Here is a 21,577-nt window from a genome sequence, read left to right as displayed (position 1 = left end):
ACCGTAACCGAAAGCTTGAAGGGATAGGTTGAAGAAGATGATCCCAAAAAAGCTCTCTCCTCCCTTTTTTTCTTTTTTATGTGAATAATTATATTTTTTTCGAATAGCCCAGGTGTCTTTTCATCTGAATCATGCTACCTCTGTACGTACAAGTTAGTTGTACCGGATTGGATAGCTTACGCATTTTTTTTCCTATCCGGACAGCTATCAGGTGCGGTGACAATTCTAGGAGCAATCTGAAATTACTCATGCAGCGACATCAGTACCAAAATATGAAAAAATTAAAGGTAAATAAACTAAGATCGACTACGTCATAAAATGTAAATTACTGAACTGAAAATGCTAAAATATGTGCTAAAGATAACTAAATGGGGACAAATTAACCAATAAGTAGGGAGAAACCATGTATTATTTCTAGTACTATCACACCCCCAAACTTTAGTTTTTACTTGTCCTCAAGTAAAACAGAAGCTAGCAAGGCTACACAAGAATTCACTAAGGCAAATGATCATTCTAGCAACTTGAATCACCTAAAATCCCAATGAATTAGTCCCATTCAAATGATAGAATATTGCATCAACAATACATAAGTATGAATGAATAAGATTGCAACTTCATCAAAATCATCATCATGCTTTAAATCCTAAATTCTATCTACCAATATAACATTTATTGTACAATATATGTCTTTTTTTTGTGAATAAGGGATATCGTTTAATTACTGTGCCCTTGTTTCTGAGAAGTAACGATGGAGTGCAACAAACCCCTAGGGAGTACGTAATTGCACCGACACACACTCATGCAATGACAACCTTTGGCCAGATTTATTTTTTTAATGCTTGCATTGGAGTGTTCCCTCTTTAACATTTCACAATACATCCACTTTAGAGTGTCTCTTATTCATAACTATACATATGAGTAGCTGTAAAAGGCAGATTCATTCAATATTCAGGGAATGCTACTAGTCATCCATTACTAATGCAACATAAATCATTCATCAAAGAATTGAAGATACAACATTCAATCAAATTTATCCGACTCATTCGTTGATAATTCACATGATTCAAGAATTAAGCATCAAAGGTAACAAAAATTTTCAACACATTTGCATTAACCACAAATAAACCTTGCATGCTTCATTAAAAAAATTTTGAAATATGGGTGTATTTCCAAACCCCATATGCATTCCCCCAAACTTAAAGTTTGTATTGCCTCCAATGCAATAACATTAAAATGCGGTTCCAATAAAAATGCAACGACAATGTTCACTAACAAGATGAAAATTGCAACTACATGCAATGCATGAATACTTTGCTAAAACTTAAAATAAACTAACTCAGTTTTCCTCGACCATCAATATGGTTGCACGATGTTTCTTCTTCCTCCTCTTTTTCTCCTCTTTATTACAGTTTTTTTCTTTAGAGCGCTTTCTCTTATTTTTTTTCGGGTTCACACGGTCCTCGGATCGCTTCTCAGTTCCCGACGCTACCTCAGCATCATCGGCTGCTTCTTGTGTAAGAGGGATCACCTTAAGTGGTCCGGTATAAACCACTATAGCCAATAAATTGTGGTGCTCCTCATTTTTTACCTCTACAGCTTCCGCCGATCTAGCTCTATCTCACTTTAGGCTATCATAAGTTGCATCCACAAACTCGAATGCATTTACAATGTCCTCAACAGATTTTTTTCAGCAGCTTCTGTTGTAGTCTTTTCTTCCTTGACCTTCTCATTCACAACTTCAACACGGACGTCTTCCTTTTCCACAGCAATGTCCTCTTCAACAACAAGCCTCTCTTGACCAGCAATGACGTCACCTTCGATCAAGCTATCAATCCTTCGTATTCACTTCTCAACGTCCCTTTAGTCATCTTCTTTCTCAACATCAAAGACATGCACAATGGAAGGGGATTCCACCAATCTGTCTTGGTCCCCTAGGTTATTTTCCTTGGAGGAGGGTTCATACTCTCGGATGATTAGTGGGAACACTAGAAATTCTGAGAGTGGGGTCGGGCTTAACTAACGTAATATGGCTACAATAGAGTTGTTATAGACCCTGGTATAAGCGTAGAACAAATTTTGTGATCTGTCCATATCCTCTATTGTAGCGACAAGCCTGATCTGCTTATTGCTGATGGAATTGGCCAACTTCTTGATATCTTTCTTTTGTGCAGCAATGATGTCTCTGTAGTCAAGTTTGTTCCTTTGCTTTTTACTTTGGTTTTGCCCTTCATTGTCTTGGTGGTCTCTGCCTCCTTCATTGTCAGTATATCTTTGCCATGAGTCATTCTTTCAATAGACGCTTCATTGATCAAGCCATTAGTTTCCAAGACCTCTTCATCATCATGGGGCACGATTCCTTTCTGCTGGCATAGTAACATCACCAATGATGGGAAAACCAAAATTCAAGTTTGCCTTGCGGCGCAGGCAGCAATTTCTTGGTGGAGTATTATGCCGACATCAATCTTTCTGCCGTTGACAATTGAATGTATCAGGCAGATTCTATCAAGGTTGACTGTGGTGCTATAAGTAAAGGGTAGTAGATTGCAGTTGACAAAATAAAACCAGATTTTGCTTTGTAGTGTCAAGAAGTGGCGGTTCATCATATATGTGTTTTGATGTGAACCCGTCCACAATGCTCATTCGGCACATAAATCCTTCACCAACAGGTCCCTTTTTTCGTTTGTGATATCCTCAAAAAACTTAGAGTGTTCATCGACATCCACTTTAGTGTTGTACTGCTCATTGATTTTTGTAGCATCCCATGCGATTAAGCCTTCTCAAACAAAAATAAACTCCAACTCATGGTCATAAAGGTTAGCGTAAAAATCACGTACCAATAAAGGAGAATAGCTTTCAGGATGCATGCAGAAAGTCTCCCACTTCAACTTAGAGATGGTTCTGGAGACTTGTTTGCCCAAGTCTTGTTGTTGCGAAAGGAGAATATCCTGTAATGGGTGGAAGTTTTGCTTTAACATGTTGTTTTGAATTCGGTCTTTAGCCCCTTTCCTGAAAAAGATCATTGGTTCCTTTTTCTTCGTTGGAATGGAGGATTCCGACTCACGAACTGCAGTTGTAGAGGATGAGTGTTCTTCAACAGGCTTGGTGGCTTTCTTGACTGATCCTCTTGTTCTTGCCATATTTTGTTTATTTTTTGGAGTGAAAATGGTTTAAAGTTGTAAAGGTACGAGCTTGGAGAAAAGAAAGTAAATAAAAATGGTTGCTTTGTATGTGTAACAGTCAGCATAGTGAAAAGGGGTTTATAGCGAGTGAAAGAAGAAGATGGAAAGGAGTGATTTTTGTGAAGGGATATAAAGCTGGCAGGAATAATTATGTCCAATGAGAATTACGCCTACTCAAACAGATCAGATGGCTAGGTGACTTTTGATCAAAGGGTGAGATATTGAAATTTCTTATATGCCCTCATTCTTGATGAGTTAGAAGTGACAGCACAATAGTACGAACTGCATTGACAATAAAGTCCAAGTGCGTCGACAATGGTACCTAATTATTCTAAAAAATAGAAATAAATAAAAAAATAAAACAAACTTGAACGGAAATAAAAATAAAATAAAAATAAAATTACATAATAAATTTCATAAGAATTAAAATTTTCCACCAATTTAATGGTCTCTGCCTGCTTGTGATCAATATTCCCAAGATAATGTTTCAATCGCTGGCCATTCACTTTGAACTGGTGCCCATCATTTAAATCTCTAATTTTGACTGCACCATGAGCAAATACTTCAACAACTTCGAAAGGTCTAAACCAACGAGAGCGCAATTTAATCGGGTACAGTTTCAGTCTAGAATTAGATAATAAAACTTGTTAACCCGCAGTAAATTTTCACTGCAAAATAATTTTGTCATGGCATCACTTGGTCTTTTCTTTGTAAATTGCAACGTTTTCATAGGTATTTCGCCTGATCTCCTCTAATTCAGTGATATCCAGTAACCTTTTCTTTTCAGCAGCTTCATAGTCCATGTTCACTTGCTTAATTGCCCACATTGCTTTGTGTTCTAGTTCAACTGGCAAGTGACATGCTTTCCCAAAAACTAATTAATACGACAACATCCCTAATGGAGTTTTGTATCCTGTTCGCAATGCCCATAAAGCATCATCTAGTCTAGAAGATCAATCTTTCCTTGTAGGGTTCACAACCTTCTCAAGAATGTTTTTAATTTGTCGATTCGATACTTTGACTTGTCCATTAGTTTGCGGATGATAAGTAGTAGCCATTCTATAATTAACTCAATATCTCTTCACTGCGAATGCCACTTGGTTGTAATGAAAATGTGTACCTTGATCACTAATCAATGCCTTTGGTGTAACAAATTGGGTGAGTATATGCTTCTGAAAAAATTTAAGCATTTTCCTTGCATCATCCATTGGGACTGCAATAGTTTCAACCCACTTCAAGACGTAGTCAACAGCTACTAATATATAAAGATTTCCAAATGAACTTGGAAATGGTTCCATAAAATTCATACCCCAAAAGTCGAACAATTCAATGTCCATAATTGGCTGCTGCAATATTTCATTGTGTCGGGATATAAAACTAGTGCGTTGACACCTATCGCATTGATTCACAAAATTGTGGGCGTCTTTGAATAATGAAGGCTGGTAGAATTTGGATTAGAGAATCTTAGCAGCAGTTCGCATGCCACCGAAATGACCTCCACAAAGAGCATCATGACAGTGATTCAAGATTGAAAGCATCTCCTCTTCCAGAACACAATGTTGAATAATGTTGTCATTGCATATCTTGAATAAATACGGCCCGTTCCAATGATACTCACTACTTCACAAAGAAATCTTTCTTTTTTATGGCCTGTGACACCTAACGGGAGTTTTCTACACACTAGATAATTAACCAAAATTGCATACCAATTGGTTGCATCTACAGCAAATAATTTCTCATCTGGGAATGTTTCGACAATTTGAAGTACATTTCCATCTTTATTGCCAGCTTCCAATCGAGACCGATGGTCTACAACTTGATTTTCTGAACCCTTACGGTCTTTTATCTCGATGTCAAATTCTTGCAATAGTAAGATCCAGCGTATCAGTCTTGATTTTGCATCCTTATTCGCAAAAAGATATATCAACGCTGAGTGATCAGTAAATACAGTAACCTTTGCACCTACAAGATAAGAATAAAACTTGTCAAAAGTAAGGACTACAGCCAACAACTCTTTCTCTATAGTGGTATAGTTAATTTGAGCCACTGTAAGAGTTTTGCTAGCATAATGGATGGCGTGAAATATTTTTCCCTTGCGTTATCCTAGAACAACACCAACAACAAAGTCGTTTTTATCACAAATAATTTCAAAAGGTTGAAACCAATCTGGTGCAACAACAATGGGTGCATTTACTAGTTGTGTCTTTAATTGAATGAATGCCTCTAGACAGGCATCGTCAAAGAAGAATTTTTTATTATGTTCCAGCAATGAGCATAAGGGCTTTGTAATTTTCAAGAAATTTCTAATAAATCTTCGGTAAAACCCCGCATGCCCAAGAAAACTGTGAATACCTTTCACATTTTTCGGTAGAGGTGATTTCTCAATGATTTCCACTTTAGCTTGTCTACTTCAACGCCTTGACTAGATATGCGATGGCCTAACACAATTCCTTTAGTTGCCATGAAATGAAATTTTTCCCAATTTAGAACAAGATGTGTGTCTTCACATCACTACAATACTTTATCCAAATTGTCAGCACAATGATCAAAATCATTCCCATAGACTGAGAAATCATCCATAAAACCCTCTAAAGAATCTTCGATCATATCTGAGAATATTTCCATCATGCACCTTTGAAATGTGGCTGGTGCGTTACAAAGATCGAAAGGCATACGGAAAAAAGCAAAAGTACCAAAGGGATAGGTGAAAGTTGTTTTCTCTTGATCCTCTGGTGCAATAGCAATTTGATTGTATCCAGAATAGCCGTCTAAGAAGCAGTAATAGGCTCTTCTAATAAGCTTGTCCAACATTTGGTCAATGAAAGGAAGTGTGAAGTGGTCTTTCCTTGTGGCAGCATTAAGTTTGTGATAATCCATACAGACTCATCCCGTAGGAATACGTGTAACAATTAATTTTTCATTGTCTTTGCTAACCACTGTGATGCCACTCGTTTTAGGAACATATTGCACTGAACTTACCCAATTGCTATCAGAAATAGGATAGATAATTCCAACATCTAGCCACTTTATAATTTCTTTCTGAACAACTTCCTTCATCTTCTCGTTTAATCTTCTTTGTTGCTCAATCGACTGCTTGCCTTCATCTTTCAACTTCATCTTGTGCATGCAGAAAGATGGACAAATACCTCGAATATTGGCAATACTCCAAGCAATAGCTCATTTATGTTGCTCAAGAATATGGATCAATTTCTCTTATTGAGTTACATCCAGTGTTGTGGAGACAATAACTGGGAGAGAATTATTATCACCAAGAAAGACATATTTAAGATGAGTAGGTAGTGGTTTCAATTCCTGAGTAGGATATTTGTTGATAGATAGTTTGAAAATTGGAGTTGTTCTATTAGCTAAGTCTAACGATTCAATCTATCATCTATGCCTGAGTTCAATATTATTAGCGTCAGCCCTGCTGTCAAAATTATCTAAAAACTCATCATCAGATGTCACTGCAAACTCCTCAGAAAGTATTGTGCTTTGGTCATCAAATTCTTCTGCAATTAAATCATCTAGCACATCGATAGTATGGGATTCTTCTTTTTCCTTACATTGAATAGATTTGAAAACAATGAAGGTAACGTGCTCATCATTAAGTCGCATGGTCAGTTCACCTTTGTAAATCAACAAGACTTCATCCTGTAGCTAAAAATGGTCGTCCCAAGATTATGGGAACCTCCTTGTCTTCCTTACAGTCAAGTATGATAAAGTCAGCTGAAAAAATGAATTTATCCATACAAACTAAGATATCTTTGATTTTACCTTCAGGTTGAGCCAAAGATCGATTAGCTAGTTGCAGTGTCATTGCAGTAGGTTTCATGTGACCAATTCTCAACTTTCTGAAAGTTGATAGTGGCATTAGGCTGATGCTAGCTCCCAAGTCGCATAAAGTATTGCCCAAATAATGGTTTCCAATTAAGCATGGGATAGTAAAGCTCCCAAGATCTTTCATTTTGGGTGGCAACTTATTTGTCAAAAGAGCACTACAACCCTCTGTGAGTGCAATAGTTTCCATATCACTGAGCTTCTTCTTCTTGGACAAGAGCTCATTCATAAATTTCCCATAATTCAGAATTTGCAAAAAAGCATCTATTAAAGGAATATTAACCTAAAGTTGCTTCAGTGTGTTTAGGAACTGTTGGTACTGCTTGTACTACTCATTCTCCTTGAATCTTTGTAGAAAAAGTGAGGATGGAGATACATCTGATTGCGCCGACACCTTTGGTTGCGTCGACATTTTTGAGGGTTGGACATTAGGCATATGAGTGACAATTTGTTGAACTTTTTTGTCTGGTACATCGACAAACTCTTCAGATTCAAATTTCTCACTAGGGATCACTTCAGCAATATCTTGAGGTGCCATAATAGAGTCTGTAGTCGACTCACAAATCTTTTTAACACTTCTAAGCGTGATAACCTTTGAGTGTTCTTTCCCTCTCGGACTGGGATTTTCCGTGTCACTGGGTAGTGTGCCTGGTGGTCGAGTATTCAGATTCAAAGCAAGTTGTCCTAATTGTGCCTCCAATGCCCGAATGGAAGTTGAATTCCCTTGCACAATAGCTTTTGTACGAGTCATATGCTTCCGCATTAAAGCCTCAATATCAGCTAACGGGTCAGAAGGAGAAGCTTGCGTGTACTGTTGTCATCGATGGTTTGGAACATGCTAATTCGGCATTAAAGAGTGTTGTGACTGCGACTGTTTCTAATGTGGGTGCATCTGGCTTTGTTGTGGATGTATCTGAGTGTGCTGATTATAGTTCTGCTGTTGTTGATTATAATTCCCTTGTCTTGAATTATAATTGCCATGAGTAGATACCTGGAATTTCTAATTCAAAATTCAAATTTAAATGTACAATGATTCGATAGATAAGATTTTCCCTTTCTTAAAACAACAAAACGAAATAGGTCCATTTTCGCCTGAGAATTCCTGCTAAAAATATTCATTTATTATTCATTATATGGTTGTTATATGATATGAGACCAAAAAGAGGAAATGGAAATATTTTTTTGTATATCAATAGATGAAATAAGGGTGTGGAAAACAAGATAAGGATTCTCTACAATGACATTGTAGACCAATTGAAAGGGATGTAGCGCAGCTTGGTAGCGCGTTTGTTTTGGGTACAAAATGACACGGGTTCAAACCCTGTCATCCCTACCTATTACTTCTCCTTTGAGTAGTAACGAGGGAGTCGTTTTAGATTGATTAATATTAAGCATACATAATCTATCATTTTCTCATATTATATATGATATATGATAGTATAGATGTGCGCGATGTATTGGGGTTATAAAATAAAAGAATCCTCTTTTTTACAATCTTATTTATTATGATAAGAAAGCACTCTTAGTTCAGTTTGGTAGAACGTGGGTCTCCAAAACCCAATGTCGTAGGTTCAAATCCTGCAGAGCATGATTTCGCTCTTGTTAGGTCGAAAATTACACCAAACTGAAAAAAAACTAAACAACAATTCAAATTTGACCTCCTTGGATTAAATTATTAAATTAAAATTATTAATAAATTGAAAATCGCATATTTAAGAATTAAAGGGGTCAGTCAAAAAAAGGTAAGTTAATTAATCCAAAAAAGGTATGTTAATTAATCAAAGGTCCAACTGATCACCACACCTGTATTGTAAATATGCGGGTACGAATAATCCAGCCAAAGTAATAGGAATTACACCTAAGATGATTCTGAATAGAAAAACTTCAATCATTTCAATTTATTTGAAAGGAGAAAAGAAAGGTAATATCTATCCCTAAATATTAATTTTTATTGCCCATGAATATCAATACTTAATAATTGATAATTAACATGGTAAGGAGCTATAGAATATATGGAATAGGATAGAAAGCTTTGTTTTATGAATTGTTTATTCATTAAATTAATTTTCAAATAAGTTGTATCTTACTCAGACATATAAATAAAGTTATGGTTATAGTTAAAGTCGGTATTAAAAAACATAAATAACTAGTTATAGTAGGCATGAAGGAGCTAAATGAAATATATTCTCATTTCGGAATGTCGCAACATTTTGTCTAGCATTCTGAGTTCCCCAAGACTGTTCATTGCGTGCAGAATTATTATAAGAGTTGCCATAAGAATTTTTGCGGATGTTACTAACATAAAAGGCATTCTCTACATGTTGTGGACAATCTTCATAGTTGTGGTTGTCACTAGTCCATTGCATACTTTTTTTCTCATACTTGTAAGAGAAGAAACTTGAGCACTAAATGCAGATATTACGTCCAGTTCAATAACTCCTAGAGTTGCTTTTACTTGTGCAGCTCTAGAGATTGGATATTGGTAATCATTCTGAGCAATTCTCTCTAGAATTTCAATAGCATCATTATAAGTACAATCCAGTAAAGGCCAATTGGCTGATGCATCGACAAGACTCCTCGTGTGTGAATTCAGCCCATTATAAAAAATCTCAATTTGTGTTTCCTGTTGAATGCCGTGCATGGGATAATGTTGAAGCAAAGATTTATAACATTCCCATGTGGTGTGAAGATTCTCATCGTCTAGGTGATGATAAGCTGTAATATCATTTCAGAGATGAACATTCACTGTTGGCGAGTTAAATCGTAAAAAAAAATGTGTTGCTGGTGTATTCCAAGAAGTAATTGATCCAGAAGGTAGACCAAGGAACAAAGTACAAGCTCTTCCCTGCAAGGAATAAGGAAATAATTGCATCTTTAAAGTGTCATCAGGAACGCCTTGTTGACTAAAGGAATCACAAATCAATAAAAATGATTTAAGATATTCTCGTGCATCTTCATGTGGCAGTCCAACATATTGCCCATTAGAATTCAGTATTTGAAACATTACTCGCTTGAGTTCAAAATTTCCAACTTGGATTGTTGGCCTAACAACTCCCAGTTGTAAGTCATCCAAGACAGGTACGACAAAATCTCGTATAGTCCTGTTTTGTATTTGAGTGTCTTGCTGCAACGGTGGGTCATTAGCATTTTTGTTCTGCATCGGGGGTATGACTGCATTGTTTCTTGGCAAAGCTATATTTCTTTGTTCTCGAAGTCTCCTCTGAACGGTTCTTTCAATTTTTGGATCAAAATCGGCAATAAACTTCGAATTGCTTCGGGTCATACAACACCTAAAATAAAATGTGCAAATAACAACAAAAAGAAAACAAACTAGTAGCAACTAAATATTATGAAATAAAAACAAACACAAATAAACATCAAACAAACGCCATCCCCAGTAACGGCGCTAAAACTTGATCGGTTGTTGAACGTCACAACAATAATGTGCAAGCGTACATTGTCGAAAAAATTCCTCAACGACGGCATGGTGGAACTAAATATTATGAAAGAGGTCGAAAAAATAGTGAAGAAAAATTGAAAGGTCACTGAAGCCAATGGCGGCATGGTGGCACGGCAACGAAGGTCTGGCGAGAACTCGATAAAGGGGAGAAGAAGGGAGAGAGAGATGTTGTGGCACAAGAGTGAAGGAGGAGAAAATCAAAAGAAAAAAAAAATGGGAGCATAGAGAGGAAAAATAATTATTTTCAATGGTGGTGCAACGGTGGTGTTGGAGCAAAAATGGGTGTAGTGAGTGGTGACAAGGTAATGGTTCGATAGTGGTTTGGTTTGTGATGGGTGATGAAAAGGTGGCCAAAACAAAGAAAAAAAGAAAGAAAGGGAGGAGCTAGAAAGAGGGACGCAATAAGAGGAGGTGAATAGGGGAAAATGGTTCAACAGATGAAAAATAATTTTCTAGGTACAATGAAATGGTTCATAAGGCAAGGATGTAGAAAAGGGCATGTGGAGGGAACAAGGAGCAAAAAGGGGATCATGTTTGTGAACTTATGGCATGTTGACTTGTTAAGAAAGGAAAATTTATCCCATGCATGGAAAAGAGTGGACGACAAAGGGGTATAGCATGACAAGGTTGAAAAAAAATCAATTAAAAATATTGGAGTAAGGAGACTTGAACCTAGAACCCTTAAGAAATTAATTAAACACTTAAACACTTGGCCACTTTATTCCTTGTGTTTATTTTAACCAAAATTATTTAAAATAAACATGGGATGTGACAACTCTACCCTCCTTAAAAATAAATTTCATCCTCAAAATTTACCTAGTTGGAAAAGGTGGGGTATTGACGTCACATTGCATCCTCAAGTTCCTAATTGGCTTCACTAGCACCAATATTTTTCCACAAGACTTTTATTAGCAAAATTTGTTTCTTTCTCAACACTTTAATCTCACGGTCAAGAATTTGAATCGGCTCTTCACCAAAAGAAAAGTCAGGATGCACCTCAATTTCCTTAATCAAAACCACATGAGATGGGTCTAATCAATAATTCCTCAACATAGAAATTCAGTATATCTTCCCAACTGCCACAAAAATCAATTACACAACCCCTCAACATATCTTCAAGGACTTGTAAAACCCTCTTAGACTGTCTATCGGATTGTGGATGAAAAACCGTACTGAAGTTAAATCATGTGCTGAGAGCCTCATGCAACTTATTCCTAAAATGAGACGTGAAATGAGGATTCTGATCAGACATGATTGATACTGGTACCCTATGAAGTCTCACAATTTTGGAAATATGTAGTTTGGCTAACTTAAGTAATGAATAATCTGTGCGAACCGACAGAAAATGAACTAATTTGGTCAGTCTATCAACAATTACCCAGATGAATCTTTCTTAGAAGCCGTCAAAGGTAGCCCACTAACAATGTCCATAGTCATTCATCCCCACTTCCATTGAGCAATCTGAATAGGATGTTGTAACCTAGAAGGAACTTGGTGTCTAGGCTTAACTTGTTTACACGTCAAACATTTAGCCACATCTCGCTTTAGTCTCAGTCACCAATACTGTTCCCGAAGATCTCGATACATTTTATTCCCTCCAAGATGCATAGTGTATAGGCTACTCTGCACTTCCCGAAAAATGAACTGTTTCAGATCCCTATCCAAAGGTACACTGTACCTTCCACGGTAACATAAAAATCCCTCCGAATTAAACCCAAAGTCTGTAATCTTGCCTTTTTCAATCTGTTTGATGTATGGCACACGAGATGAGTCTAGAGGCTATTTCGACTTGATCTCATCCACCAATGTAGGTTCTCACTTATAATTCTGCAAACAAACCTCCATCCTCATACAAACTCAATCTAGCAAACATCGCCCTCAAATCGATTATTGACCTCCTACGTAACGTATCAACTACAACAATTGCCTTACCCGGATGGTACTCGATGTTGCAATCATAGTCCTTGAGCAACTCAATCCATCTCTTCTACCTCAAGTTTAACTCTTTTTGGGTGAGGAGATACTTAAAGATTTTGTGATACGTGTAAATAATACACTTCTCACTGTAGATATAGTGTCTCCAAATCTTAAGAGCGAAGATCACCGCAACTAACTCGAGATTATGAGTAGGGTATTTACACTCATGCACTTTGAGTTGTCTCGAGGCATAGACCACAACATTTCCATTTTCCATCAGCAAGCATCCAGGACCAGTGTGCGATGCATAACCATAAACCACAAAATCCTTCCCAAACTCGGGATAAATCAAAATAGGCGCTTGAGTCAACACTGATGTAAGTTTCTCGAAACTAACTTACTGCTCCTTGGTCCACTTGAAAGGGGCAATATTCATCAACAATTTGGTCACAGGAGTTGCAATAAAAAAGAAACCTTCCAAAAACCTTTTGTAATAGCCTGCAAGGCCAAGAAAGCTCCGAATCTCGCAAACATTCATAGGTTGTTTCTAATCTTGAATAGCCTCAATCTTTTTTAGATGAATTCAGATACCCTCAGCTGATAACATCACTTCACAGAGCCAAAAATCGCACTTACTCAACTTAGCATACAACTTTTTCTCACAGAGGGTTTGAAGAACCACTCTCAAGTGCTCATCATGCTCAACTTCAGTCTTAGAATAAATCAAGATGGCGTCGATGAAGACCACCACAAAATAATCAAGATAGGGATGGAAAACTTGATTCATGAGGTCCATAAAAGTGGTCGGTGCATTGATAAGACCAAAAGGCATCACCAAGAATTCATAGTAATCGTACTGAGTTCTGAAAGCATTCTTAGAGAAAACTATGGCGCCCCTAAATTGATCAAAACAGGTCATCAATCCTTGGAACGGGCACTTGTTCTTCACTGTCAGCTTGTTCAACTGTCAGTAATCAATATAGAGTCTCATTGATCTATCTTTCTTCTTTATGAACAAAATTGGAGCTCCCCAAGGCGACACACTTGGCTTTATGAATCCACGATCCAAAAACTCTTGCAATTACACCTTTAGCTCTTTAAGCTCCTTAGGTTCCATGCGGTGAGGAACTATTGACACTGGAGCTGTCCTAGGCAGCAACTCGATCCCAAATTCAACCTCGCACTTCAGACGTAAGCAAAGCAATTCCTATAGGAAAATACCGAGAAGCTCCCTTACTACACGAATGTTCTCTATCACCGACTCATCAACATTCATATCCAAGATGTATGCCAAGTAAGTCTCGCATCCTTTATGAACCAACTTTTCAACCACTAAAGTAGAGATTACATTGGACAAGTATTCCCGACGCTCTCCAATCATAACAATCTCATTTCCTGTCAGAGTTCTCAAAGTAACCCTCTTTGTATCACAATCTAGACTCACTTGATGCTCCTTCAACCAATCCATACCTAAAATAAGGTCAAATTCTCTAAAAGGTAGCTCCATCAAGTTAGCTGGAAATAATTCTCCCTGAACTTCTAAGGGGAATCTTCTATAGATTTTGTTTGCAAACACAAACTGCCTTAGGGGAATAAGTACAGTTATATCAATAACAATATCTTCCACTACAATTCCCAGTTTATCAGACATGGAGCAGGCAACATAAGAATGAGTAAAACCTACATCTATCAAAGAAAAGTACTATACAAAATTAATTCTAAAAGTATATGCGATGACATTAGCTATATCACGGTCTTTTCTACGCCATGCTGCATAAACCAAGATGGGTTGCCTAGCATCAATGTGATTTGCTCCCTAATTAGCTCCTCTTTGTTTTATATTCCCAGCTTTGTTATTACCACATCCCCTTTGATTCTGATTTTGTTGGGGTTGCAATGTTTGCATCTATTCCTTTATTTGTGGACAATCTTTCATTAGATGTTCCAAAGATCCACATCTCAAACATGCCCCTAGCTTCTTCTAACATTCTCCCTCATAAGGTTTCCCACAGTAAGCACAATCTCAAGCTTTGTTTCCAATACCATCTACAACTGAGTTCTATCGAGGTCTATTATCCTAGGCTCTCTTTGCATGACACGAAGTAGAATTTCACGCAACCCCTTTAACCTCTTTTAGAATCTTCACCCTCTCAACTAAGGTCTTAAAGACTCTCCTGAAGCATAACAACTTGGACCTTCAGATCATTTATCGCAACCTATTGTCGAACCTTACACACTTCTCTTGCTTAGAAGCTACCATCCACTATGCATATTGGAACCACCTTAGGAACTCAACCTCATATTCAAATATGATCCTGTCCTCCTATTTCAGTTCAGTGAACTCAAGTCTATGGGCTTCAACATACCTCAAGCCCACATACTTCTTCTTGAATGCAGCTTGGAAATAATCCTAGGTTATCCTATCAGCTTGAGTAACCTCCATAATGGATTGCCACCAGAAATATGCCTCATCTCTCAGAAGTGACAACATACCTTTAAGTTTTTGTTCTAGGGTACAGTCCAGATCATCAAGGATTCTGTCAATAGATGACATCCAATATTCAGCTACCGTAAATGTCATCCCAGCAACTCCCCTAAACACTTCGACTCCACTAGATCGAAGCGTATTAGCTATAAACTTGTGGCCTCCAGTACTAGATTGGCCTCCAGCAACTCACTGAAAAAACCCTCAATACTGTAACACCCCTAGCCCATATCCGTCGCTAGAATAGGGCTACGAAGCATTACCAGAAGTTTACATCTCACAACGAACAATTATTCAACATATTCAAAACATAACATAAATCATACCAATATTATTCAAACTCATACAATTTGTCCCTTATACGAGCCCTCGAGACCCTAAAAATGCATTAGAAACAAATCGAGACTAAGTTAGAAACATACAGAATTTTTGGGAAAAAATTAAAAAATTTTCATACTGCAGGGGTCACACAGTTGAGACAAACGCCCGTGTCTCTGGTCATGTGAGCATTCGAAGTAGGGACACAAGACCGTGTCCCAGCTCGTGTCTGTACCCGTGTAACTTTCTAACTTGGGTCACATGGCCAAGCCACACGCTCGTGTGCCAAGCCGGGTGTTAGGCCGTATAACTGTCTGACTTGCAACCCTTTGAAACCAATAGGGCACACACGGCTGAGACACACACCCATGTCTTTGGCCGTGTGGATGAAAAATAGGTCATTTCCAAGCCATTTTTCTCACCCAAAACTTAGTCACTTACACAAACCTAATGCACCTAATTTCATGCATCCAAATTGTACCTAACATATGCATATTCAAGTTAGATCATCATAGTATTTAACCTTACAACCAATATGCCTAAAAAGCACCTCAATTTCAACAATCAAACTTGATTAAACAGTTGCTAATTCTAGCCATATATCAATCAACTAGTTGAACTAATTCCATACCAACATTTACCATAATGTTCACACACCATTTCCATACTCACAAACATTATTATCACCATTCAACACCTGTCATCACTACTTTAGCAACTTGACCATATGTCAACCACATCCAAAGTTACCAAAACTAGCCATTTAACAACTTAATGATCACTATCTAATTCCATAACAAACCATACCTTAATGACAGCATTCAAGCATACCCAAACAACATTTCATAACATGCATTTTTATTCATCATTCCAACTAACATCATTTAAGTACCAAAATGCAAAAATAGCAACCATTAAAATACCATACATACATGTTAACATAACAACAATTCCATCACCCAAAATACCAAATTTACTAGCCAAACATAATGGCTATTTCATCAAACAAAAACACCTATACATGTCATTATAACCATGACTCAAAATCATCAAAATCTACCGAAATAGCCAATGGATAGCGTGATGGATCTCTGACAAGCTTCCAACCCAAACAAGCTTTCGATTATCTAAAACATGAGAGAGATACACCAAGTAAGCATACAATTCTTAGTAAGTTTGTAATTCATAAATAATGCTTGACATTTTAATATATAAGCTTAAAAGCAATTTATGAACTAATCCAACATAGCTTGGCACAAGCCTAAGCAACAACAACAATTCAAGTTAATGATAAACACATAACTTAGTAAATTCATCACATAACATAATAGCTTTTATGTACATAGCATATAAGCATCCATGCTTTCATGGACATGGCTATGCACACTTTAAACATAAAAAACTCATACCTTTTTCATGCTTTCATGGCATTTCTAATCGAAACATCTATCGTTCCTTCCCTTTGTATACTCATTGAACCACTTAGAATAATATCAGATATGCGGGAATCTCACACACTATTTGCTGACATATGGCCGAAACCATTTCTTTCTTTTTCTCATATAGATGCTCTCTCTCGAGCCACAAGTGTGTCTACTCATGCAAGTTGTCAATCGTAATATAGCTACACGGTGCTACTCACACAAGCTGTCAAGTATCCGCAAAAAATGCCGGAACTCAGCCACTGGTAGGACGTTCAGGTCCAGCACCCGAAACACGGTAACCCTAATGACATGTCATTTTTATCTTATATATTCCTAAGGTTCAAATGAGATTCGAAAGTCACCGAAACGTCGTTAGATCTTTCTGTAGAGACATAATATAATAATACGACAAAATAACATTTAAATCAAATATATATTAAAACGTTATTTAAACGTACGAACGTACCCTGATCGTAAACGATGAGATATGTTCAACTAATCTGACACTTTTTCTTTTCCCTGATCTAAATCCGTACGATGCTTATGTTGATCTAAATAATCAAATTCAGCCCATTCAATAATCATTCAATTCAATTCAGTCCAAAAATCATATTTTAGCCAAATTACGCTTTTGCCTCTATAATTTTAATTATATTACAATTTAGTCCTAAGCTTATAAAATGAAAATTCATGCAAATTTAATGCTAACCCAAGCTAGCTAAATTTCTCTTACGTCCTTAGTAGCTCATATTTTTCATTAATTTCACAATTTACCGTGAATATTACATATTTTTAATTTAACCCCTAATTTACATTTTTATCAAAATTCACTTTACAAAAGTTGTTTAACTAACAACAATCATTCATTTTCTTCCATCAAACATCACAAAAAACCAATATAAATTCATGGTAAAACCCTAAACTTTTACAAATTTTGCAAATTATCCCCTGGGCTAGCTAGATTAAGCTACAACAACTCCAAAAAATTGAAATCATTTAAAATGGGACGAAAATACATTTACATGCAAAGAAGAGAGATGGTCGAATGTTTGAACGCACAACAATGGTGTTTCTTAGGTTGAAAATTGGCTAGGGAAGAAAAACAAAGGTGATAGCCTTTGTTTTCTCATTTTACTAACTTTAATTATTAATTTACTTAAATAACCTTTAACTAAACCTTTTAAAATCACTTAAATGATGTTCATCTTTGTCCACTAGTAATATTAATGGTCTAATTACCATTTAAGGCCACTCATATTCAAAATTCATAGCAATTTGACACCTTTTACTTATAGAACTCTAATTTTGCATTTTATGCAATTTAGTCCTTTTTATCAAATTAAACATGCAAACAATAAAATTTCCTAACGAAATTTTTAAACGACACTATCAACATGCTGTAGACATTAAAATATTAATAAAATAAATATTTTTATGTCAGATTTGTGGTCCTGAAACCATTTTTTTATTTCACTAAAAATGGGTTGTTACAAATACTGCTAGGGATACTGCATCAGCAATAGGATCAGGGTTAGCCTCCTCATCAACAAATCCTCCCAGCTCTTGACTCACGTTATCCATAGTCGGATCATCCTCTTTGACACCAAGATCCAGTGTAGGCACTTGAGTAGTAGATGACTCTTCCAGAGCCTCACGACGATGTTTGAACATTGGGTTCACCTTAAGTCTTGTCGCTGATAACTCTAGTATATAGACTTATTTTCAGTACTTTTAGATTAATAATTCATGAAAATTATGAGTGGTTGATAACAAATTTTATAGTTTTTATTATAATTCCATCTTGTTAGATATTGTTAAGATAAATTTGTTATTTTAATCATTTTTATGCTAAAAACATGATTTTTGTTGTTTAGAAGATAGTTGGTGCACTGGAAGAAAAGGTGCACTTGAAATTCACTTATGGATGCTCAATACTACAGTAAAAGCCATGTAGGATTAGGCTAATGTGGTTTCATCCTTGGACGAACTAAAGAAGCTTATTGGACCTTGGAAATACATTTGACCCAACTGTAAGGTGGGTTAACAAAATTGGACAGCCATCTAAGGGAGCCAGGATCCCAAACCATCCACTAAGGGAGGTAGGAGCCCAAACATTATTCATTTTTTTGACGTTAATATCAAACTACTTTACCAAGCCAACCAAATCAAATATAAGTAAACATTGAACTTTATAAAATTTAATGCACAAAAACTCAAATACTTGTATACTTAACATTTTGTAATTTAAAACTATGATAAAAGGCCGATCTCTCTATACCCCCAAATCACTTATAATCACGAACATGCTCACACATTGTTCATATATCAATAAACTTTGAATCATCAATTTAATACACAACTTACCTTAAATTTCATAGCTTGATATAAATACATACCTAAACATTATTAATTCGATTTCAGATTCGGTCAACACTTAACACTGCCCGTTGAACCGATCGGAACTAAAAAGGATACGTGGATAGTCGGAAACTCATACAATGCCAACGTCCCAGACGTGGTCTTACATGCAATCACATATCGATGCCACTATCCTAGACAGGGTCTTACACATGAACACAACTCGATGCCAACGTCCCCGACATGGTCTTACACGATAACACATATCGGAAATCCTATATCATGACACATGTATCCTATTTATTCCTAGGGTTCATATGGGACTTTTAGACAACGTATCTCGATCGAATAATACTCGAAATAAACTTAGCTAACATCTCCTCAAGGTTTTCTTTCTTCTGTTGTTGATAAGGCTGCTAAAAATTTGAAGAGGGTTGTGACTTTTGATTATCTTGACCACCCCAAGAGAAATTTGGATGGTTCCTTCAACCTGCATTATAACTATTGCTATGGGGGTTATTTTGAGATCTAGAATTATTACCCATAAAGTCAACTTGCTCATGCTCCATGTTAAACTTGAAGGGTGAATATTCTGACTTAATCATCCCCACTCCATTTTCATCACATTGCATCACAGGATTCACCTGCTTAGAAAAATTTAAACCATCAACTTTCTTACCAATAGCTTCAAAGTAACACCACTTAACCCGAATTTGTCGCCAGATTAGAGTTATGAGGCATTACCTGACAAAACACAATGTATTACAGACATTCAATTGAGTTCAGGTACTAAACAATATAATCTTCTTTATAAAAGTTTAAATTAATTCATACATATATATATGTAGCTAATAATCAAACATAACAATCTATGTACTTATTTACAAATTCACTCATTAAGTCAAAACAAAACGTATCATTTAACATATTTAAAACTATGTATACAACATTAGTAAACATTACAAATAATAGAATAGAACCTTGTTCCTAACCAATTCATAGGCATTTTTCAATAGTAAAATTTATCATAATCTATCATAAATATGTAAATAATATTACACCAAGCTCACATGCTCAACAAAATGAATCATGTACTAATGCCGAATTTGCTACCACATATTTAACACATTTCCAAATCACTCATTCAACATTTAAATAACAAATCACAATTAAACATATCATAGAAATATGTATTTGATTTACTCATCACTAGCCGAATATAACTACACATTATTTATCACTTTCAAACCTATCCATTAATCAAATTATACATTAAAATTGAATCCATAATAAACCATAATCGAATTATAATCATTTCCTATCTTTTGCCAAAACAAAACACACTTTCAAGACATGCATAATACTTAATTCATATATTAAAATTGTACCTATATTTATTACTTAACAAACTCAAATTCATACATTCCCTTATAACTTAAACACGCTTCTAAAATAGACCTAAATCATAATCAATATCGCAAATATTTTCCCATACTTTATAACTGAACTTAACTATCATTTCATTTATAATATACTTAGCATATCACATATTTACTCAATTCACATAACAAATCTTTGTCAATAAGCATACACAGAACATATATATATACATATCACATACGTATGAAATATATATTACTTTCAATACAAGTATAGTATACTTGCTAGTATCTATCCACACATATATTTCATTTAGCACCAATATATATATCACATTTATCATCATATCACAAACTTATACCCTAATTCAATATGCAAAATTATAAACCCCCATTTCTATGACCATTAAAACCATATGCATAAACACCAAACTCGATCAAAATAATATGAGCCATCTTCGCATGGCCATTTATATACATGCCCCAAAACTAACCAAAAACATAAGCAAGCCTATACATGCCATAATATCGAGTTCAAAAATTTATCAAAGTACCCAAAATATGTCGATAGTGTGATAGACTTTGCTGACGGTCCCCGAGCTCGTAACCAACACTACACCAGAATAGGTTTTTAGCAGCGCTCTTTTTGGCCTTTAGCGGCGTTTTTTAGCGCCATTAAAAGTATTTGCAGTGCTTGTGAAAGCGCCGCAAAAAACACCGCTATTGACAGCGTCGCTAACATTTATGGCGTTTTTTAAAATAAACGTCGCTAAAGGTCAATAGCGTCGCTAACATTTATGGCGTTTTTTAAAATAAACGTCGCTAAAGGTCATGACCTTTAGCGGCGCTTTCCTTACAAACACCGCTATAGGCCATAACCTTTAGCGACGCTTTCCCCACAAACGTCGCTAAAGATCATGACCTTTAGCGACACTTTTCCCACAAACGCCGCTATAAGATTGACTTTTAGCGACGCTTTGTCACAAACGTCACTAAAAACATAAGTTTTAATAAAAATTTAATTAAATAATATTTGTTTCTATGATAAATATTATATTATGTTTTATTTTTGAAATTTAAACTTTAAACTATATACTTTTAAGGATAAAAAAATTACTTAAATTAAATTTTCTATTAAAATTTTAACTTTAAAGGTAAATATAAAAATTAATGAATTTAAATTTAGAATTAAAATATTATGTTTAAATAAATGAGCAATC

The 21,577-nt window shown here is 35.9% G+C and overlaps 1 protein-coding gene and 2 non-coding genes across 3 annotated transcripts; 2 read left to right on the top strand and 1 right to left on the bottom strand.

Annotated features, from left to right (window-relative positions):
* Positions 1-4,249: 4,249 nt before the first annotated feature.
* Positions 4,250-6,296, bottom strand: LOC121224530 (uncharacterized). The gene is made up of 3 exons (XM_041107977.1): positions 6,080-6,296; positions 4,886-5,141; positions 4,250-4,571 (listed from the first exon to the last, which is right to left on the bottom strand). Exons 1-3 carry the CDS (start codon positions 6,294-6,296, stop codon positions 4,250-4,252), a joined length of 795 nt encoding a protein of 264 aa, XP_040963911.1.
* Positions 6,297-8,275: 1,979 nt separating this feature from the next.
* Positions 8,276-8,349, top strand: TRNAP-UGG (transfer RNA proline (anticodon UGG)). The gene has a single exon. It is a non-coding gene; the product is annotated as a tRNA-Pro (tRNA).
* Positions 8,350-8,532: 183 nt separating this feature from the next.
* TRNAW-CCA (transfer RNA tryptophan (anticodon CCA)) lies at positions 8,533-8,606 on the top strand. The gene has a single exon. It is a non-coding gene; the product is annotated as a tRNA-Trp (tRNA).
* The last annotated feature ends 12,971 nt before the right edge of the window (positions 8,607-21,577 follow it).

Source organism: Gossypium hirsutum, chromosome D12, assembly GCF_007990345.1.
Source record: "Gossypium hirsutum isolate 1008001.06 chromosome D12, Gossypium_hirsutum_v2.1, whole genome shotgun sequence".
Taxonomy (NCBI): Eukaryota; Viridiplantae; Streptophyta; class Magnoliopsida; order Malvales; family Malvaceae; genus Gossypium; species Gossypium hirsutum.
This window is presented reverse-complemented; position numbering and strand designations above follow the sequence as displayed.